The sequence below is a fragment of the Podospora bellae-mahoneyi genome, chromosome 5 (genome assembly GCF_035222275.1).
Source record: "Podospora bellae-mahoneyi strain CBS 112042 chromosome 5, whole genome shotgun sequence".
NCBI lineage: Eukaryota > Fungi > Ascomycota > Sordariomycetes > Sordariales > Podosporaceae > Podospora > Podospora bellae-mahoneyi.
In genome coordinates, this window is record NC_085884.1 from 413,666 (window position 1) to 419,665 (window position 6,000).

A 6,000-nucleotide genomic window follows, 5' to 3' on the forward strand; every position below is an offset into this window, starting at 1 on the left:
GCGGGACGTCTCGCGGTTTTCGTAAAACGGATGGTTGGGTGGTTGGGTAGGGCTGAGCCGCATCAGGAACGGTGAGGGAGGGGTACTACAGTTCTGGAAGTGTGGTCTCGATTTGTTTGTTGGTGCACTTCTTGCCCGTCAGCGTCAGGGTAGGTAGCGTTGTGGGGTCATGGACTGAGGAGTGTTGGTGATACAGCAGCAAGGCGCACATCGGTGCAACCAACAAGGCGGGATAGCGTGCCGGATCATCGTGAGTGCAAGCAAGATTGCCTATAACGCCATGACTGGGCAAGGATGCTGCTGCATGGCGTAGGTACGATGAGCGCATGGAGCGATGTGAAAACAGATACGCACCAATCGAGCGCGGTACTGGGAAGGATTTAATCGCCGAGGCATGTAATAGGCTGAGTAGGTAGGTCGTGTGCGACCTCCTGTACTACATTGGACTTGAGCTTTCCAATAGGTAGACAGGCAATATATCAGATTACTGTCTGTGTAAAAGAGCCGCGTGGCGTAGAACGCACAAAGGTGTCTGGGACATAGATAGTAAGATAACCGCATACTGTCCTCGATGCCCTATGTGAGAATGAAATCCTCGCATTCTTGTTGCGTGCGATGCCCGGATCTTTGAGAACGAATCAAGCCACCAACATCACAACGCTACATGCTCGGCGGCCTGAACAGAACCAACAGACTCTGGTTTACTCCACAGGTCTCTACAGAGGACCTCTCGGGTGTCGCCCGCTGATAGCACAGGTGGGGATGCCCATGCATCTAAGCAGTCGAAGGGAGCAGCAACAAACCAACGTGCATAATGAATGTATGTGGGGTGCTGCAATCATCAGGAGTAAACCCACACAGGGCTTCCAGCATGAAATCAACCAACTCCCTTCTACGCCGTACACTGACATCAACGTGCCACTTCGGTCGAAAGGGCAAAGGATGCCATGGTCGAGACTCTACCCCCACCTGGATTTAAGATATAAACCCCCTTCCTGGAAAGTCTTATATCGCCGAGCACTTTTGTCCAACTACGAGACAAGCTGAATCGGACAAGATGACTGAAAGTATACCGCAGCAAGCTGAGTGCCTCGCCGCAGCGGGACTCCAGAACCGAATCCTTCTTCCCACTTCTCCAGAATATGCATCCCGAATCGAAGCATACTGGAGCAAGAGCTCCCAGCTCAAACCGGCTTGCTTCATACAGCCAACCTCAGCCACCGAGGTCGCCGACGCACTGAAGGCCCTGGTTGCTGCAAAGCAACCCTTCGCCGTCCGTTCCGGGGGGTGCAACTTCTGGCCAAGCAACAACATCGACCATGGCGTCACCATTGATCTTGGTCAGTTGGCCTGGATCAAGTACAACCCCGATGACGAGACAGTGAGCATTGGGCCAGGCGCGCGTTGGGGCCAGGTTTGTTCTCTCTCCTTCTCCCTGCCCTTCATACTCCGTGTGGGATGATGCCAACTTCAGCTGCGGTTAGGTCTATGAATACCTCGCCCAATACGACCGCGCAGTGGCAGGCGGCCGTGAAGCTAGAGTGGGCGTGGGCGGACTACTCCTCGGCGGCGGTAACACTCTCTTCACGGGGCGTCACGGGTTTGCCTGCGACAATGTGATTGAGTACGAAGTCGTCCTGGCCAACGGAAGCATCGTCAAAGCCACCGCCAGCGGCGAGTACAGCGATCTTTTCAGGGCGCTCAAGGGCGGCGGCAATAACTTTGGTATTGTCACCTCCTACACCATGCCCGCAATCTCATGCGCTTCCATCTGGGGCGGGCTCGTCATACTCCCCCCAGATATCATGCCCGCGGCGGCCGACGCCTTTGTCGATTTCACTAGCAACCTGGAAAAGGATCCAGACAGTAACTTGATCCTCATGATTGCCCATCTCGAGCCCAAGCCGGGCACCGTCATTGCCGGCTTGTACGCGAACGTGGCGGGTGTCGAGAAGCCGCCAATCTTCGACAAGTTCCTCACGTTCCCCGAGTTGTTCACGACATACAAGAAGACCACCCTCGTTGAATGTCTGAATGCAACCGCCCAAGGGACAGGCTATCAGTAAGCCCACTTTCGTCTGCATTACAAGGCAGTCCGGTAACTGATGTACATCGATGCTAATCATCATCCACAGCGGCGTCTGGTTTGCCTCCTCCTTTGCCAACAACCCGGCCATCCTCCGACGGGCCGCAGAACTACACCAGGAGCTGGCGGCTGAGTTTGAGACGCACATCACGGACCAGGACTTCCAGACCCAGTGCATCTTCCAGCCGCTGCCGCGCGCCTTCGCGCAAAACTCGGTCAGGTTGGGGGGCAACATGTTAGGGTTGGAACGTAACAAGGTCGACGGTGTGCTTTGGAGCGCACATATCATGGTTCGGACAGCGGAGCAGGAGGCGTGGGCCTACCCGCGTGTGCGCGCTTATGTCGAGAAGGTACGCGCTTACGCCGCTGAGGTCGACGGGCTCCTCCCCTGGATCACGGCCAACTACGCAAACCCGGAACAACCGGTGCTGGAGAGCTACGGACCGGAAAATATTGCGCGGATCCGGGTGGTTGCGAAGAAGTATGATGCCGATGGGGTTTTTCAGACCTTGTGCCCTGGGGGTTTTAAGATTTCCAAAGTGGAGGGGTAGAAAACGCGCCTAAGGCTTGGAGTTCTACGCAACGATCAGACAGCAAAACAGAATACATGAAGATGAATCCGATCTATCTGTCCGTTTCTATTACTCAGTCCTCCTGATACATAGGCTGTTGGTCCACTTTGCTGGGGGCTGGTGCAACCCCAAGCTTTGAACAGGTCTCATTGACAGACCTCGGCACACACCACGCTACCTGGTGATTATTCTTGCACAACACTCCTTTTTTTGCCTGCATATGCTGACCGAGAACAGCTGAAATACATACCTACCTACATTGCCCGAGGTACCTTACCCAAGAGGTTTATGGTGGGGGAGAGTACTAGATCGTTCGAAGTCTTGGCGCTGCCCATCAAAGCGTTGGCGTCCTGTTGATCTTTCTACCCATCAATTACAACATATTCCCTTTGCTTATCGCTATCCCCTTTAGCTTCCTCCCTCTCCTTTTATCTTTCTCTTTTTCCCTTTTCCTCCCTTCCGGTCTGGCCTCCCGCACGATCGCTGGCCTCTTTCAGAACAAGCCTAGAGAAATGCGTGGCCAGACAGGTGTCAGTACCAAATCTCGCAGTTGGAAGGTCACTTGAGAAGATAACTAGAACCAGACTTACCTGTGGTTGCCGACACGCTGCAAAACACGAACCTGTAGTCATGTCTTTCCACCATGACGTTAGGCACATTGGGCCTCAAGCACGTCCCACCCGGTAGATCGCAAGGACGGGGTTTGTGATACCGGGTTTAGCGTTGTGCCAGGTTCTCTCCTGTCAACCTCACGGGGATGTCTACAGCCAGATTTATCGCCGTTCCACGCTCGGTCGAGCACACAACAGCATCACACGCCTCTTGAGTAGGGACAAAAGGCCATGCGAACCCCGCAGACAGGAACATCTTTGGTGGTGTTGGGTTTGTCAGTTCCGCGCCTGGAGTACATTGATAAGCGACGCTGCACATCTCGTTTTGATCTGGTAGGAGTTGCTCGTGCTGGTGAACATGGGCGCGTTCTTTGTCTTCCACTCCACTGGAGCTTGTACGGAACCCACGCGTAAGCCTGCTCTGGCTTGCTCAAGGTGTACTCGTAGGCAAGCCCGTCGATTTCCTACCGCCTCTGCCTTGAACCGCTATTTATGGGACCAGCTTGTTGTCAGTGTAGTGTATGTGCATGTGCAATATTCAAGGTCTGGGGGGAGAAATGACATTGCATCTCTGGCATTGGTCACCGAATGTTTGATTTGATGGTGGGTTGCAACCACACCACTTTTCTACAAAAGAGTTGATCCAAACGGCATCTGGGCCCCATCCTTATTGTCATGCGGTGGTCAGGACGGTCGAGGCTCTGTGACTTGTAATATCAAGGTGAACGTGACGGTCGGCTTGAGCTTTGATGGAGAGCCAACTAGTTGTGGGAGAACGAGAGTGCGTCCCGGATGACTTGATACACGCATTTTGTCCTATGACTATCCCCTGGCGACCAGTATAAAAAGGTCCTTGATCTCTCTCGAGTAGTCATGACCCAAGTAGTCAACCTGAAATTTTGATAGGTATTGCTCTTATCATTGAGTGATCATGACATTCTCCGTGGCAAGACTGGCCGAAGTTGGATCACTTTATCTAGACCAACATGTTTACTTCAGTCTTAACCAGGAGACAGACAGCTGATAGCAGTTGGCAAAGCGTCATCAGTTGAGCCTGCAACACTGTGATCTGATTACCCAGTAACATGAAACCCAGAGTGGAGTCTGTGCGGCTCTGTAAGGTCCTCAGGGCGCCTGGCATGGGTCATTTCGTAGTTAAATTCCAAGTACTGTGTTACCGGCGTGACGCAGCACAGTCCTTTGAAGAGACCGATCGTGTACAGATATATATATCTGCCTATCTTACCTGCTACAGTGACTCCAACGGTTTTGAGAGCCTAGTTGCAAGCCAGGCTTTTACGAAGGAAATTTATATATCAACCACAAATGAAAACGACAACGCGAATCCACCATAGATTACCATGCTGCAAAACAACCGCCCTGTCAAGCGAGACCCCTCGGGCCCCCAACAGCAGCGACACCATCTACAGAACCTGCCTCCAACCTCATGAGCCGGTATCCAAACAGCAGCGACGTCCTCTACCCAAAAGTCGACCAGCTCTGAATACGTATACCCCAAGCCTCCAGTGTCAGCCGGACATTAAATAGCAACGAAATTCTCCAGCGAATAGATCTCCGGCTCCGAAGATAGATACCCAAAGCCTCCGGTTTCAGCCAGTACCTACATCCAAACAGCATCGACCTCCTCCACCGAAAAGTCCTCCAGACCCGAAGATCGATACCCACAGCCTCCAGTCCCAGCCGGTACCCAAGCAGCATCGACATCCTCCACCTCCACCAAAAAGCCCACCAGCTCCAAAATCGCATACCCAAAGCGTCAAGCAAGAGCCACAGATGATGTCGCATGGAAAATGAAATCCGGGAAGGAGAAAAACACGTTGATGTAAATTTTGCCCAGGGTTTTCACAGGCAATAACTCAATGAGGGGTGGTAGGGGTCGGCTAGAGGGATGGAAGAATGAGTGTTTGGCTTTTGAATGGCTTCGAAGAAGTGGAAGTTTTGCTAGGACAATATGTGCCTACGTACCCAGGTAGTCGGTCTCTAAAAAGATTTCTGTCTCGTCCAAACATAGTTAGCCCAAAATCAGGCTCGCTTCACCTTCGGCTCACATTAAGCTCACCACCGCTCACCCTATGCTCGCCATTCTCCAAACACGACAACTTTACACGACGCTCTCATAGTCCAAATTTGGAGCCTCCCTCTCGAAAATGGGCCCGGATGGGGAGGGTCCCATTTTTGACCCCCAAACAACTCCTCCACTAAAACGGGGACCAAGAAAATGGGGTCGCCAGCGTATTTACTCTCCGTTTTAGTGGACTCGGGGTCATGGTAGCCATTTTGACACGATAAAATCCGTCGCTCCCTACCTGCCTACTGCGCGACTTTCTTCTTCCAGTTCTGGCTATATAAAGAGGTTATTCTATCTGTCTTACCACCTACCTGTGACGAACCCCTATCCAGAACCTCTGAAAGGGATACTGGTTGAAGGCTACTTCTGAACAATCCTGGTTCGGTACAGCTAAACAGTGTACAACAATGGCTTGTCTCGATGTAATCACAAGATACTGTAACTACAACTTGAATTGCATACTGCGGAACTGTCTATCTACACCAGCCAGTTACTCCGTATATATAGACCTTGTGCCAAGCCTGGCGTTGTCCTGGATCGATAGACTCGACCCTCGATCCTATCGATACTATCCCCTCTGGGGTTGACTCCTTTGGATCGATCCTCGATCCCAATGATCCTATTCTGATTGGTCCGTGGTCC

General features: G+C 52.3%; 1 protein-coding gene across 1 annotated transcript; it reads left to right on the top strand.

Annotated features, from left to right (window-relative positions):
- The first annotated feature begins 847 nt into the window (after positions 1-847).
- Positions 848-2,710, top strand: QC761_501820 (uncharacterized protein). The gene is made up of 3 exons (XM_062879419.1): positions 848-1,414; positions 1,485-2,062; positions 2,136-2,710. Exons 1-3 carry the CDS (start codon positions 1,058-1,060, stop codon positions 2,635-2,637), a joined length of 1,437 nt encoding a protein of 478 aa, XP_062730423.1. The 5' UTR covers positions 848-1,057; the 3' UTR covers positions 2,638-2,710.
- The last annotated feature ends 3,290 nt before the right edge of the window (positions 2,711-6,000 follow it).

What these genes read in the sequence shown, in the direction of transcription:
- QC761_501820 (XM_062879419.1), top strand. Translation starts at nt 1,058, where the DNA reads ATGACTGAAAGTATACCGCAGCAAGCTGAGTGCCTCGCCGCAGCGGGA. An exon ending in CAGGCGCGCGTTGGGGCCAG is followed by an intron (nt 1,415 to 1,484) that starts GTTTGTTCTCTC and finishes AGCTGCGGTTAG; the next exon opens with GTCTATGAATACCTCGCCCA. An exon ending in GCCCAAGGGACAGGCTATCA is followed by an intron (nt 2,063 to 2,135) that starts GTAAGCCCACTT and finishes CATCATCCACAG; the next exon opens with CGGCGTCTGGTTTGCCTCCT.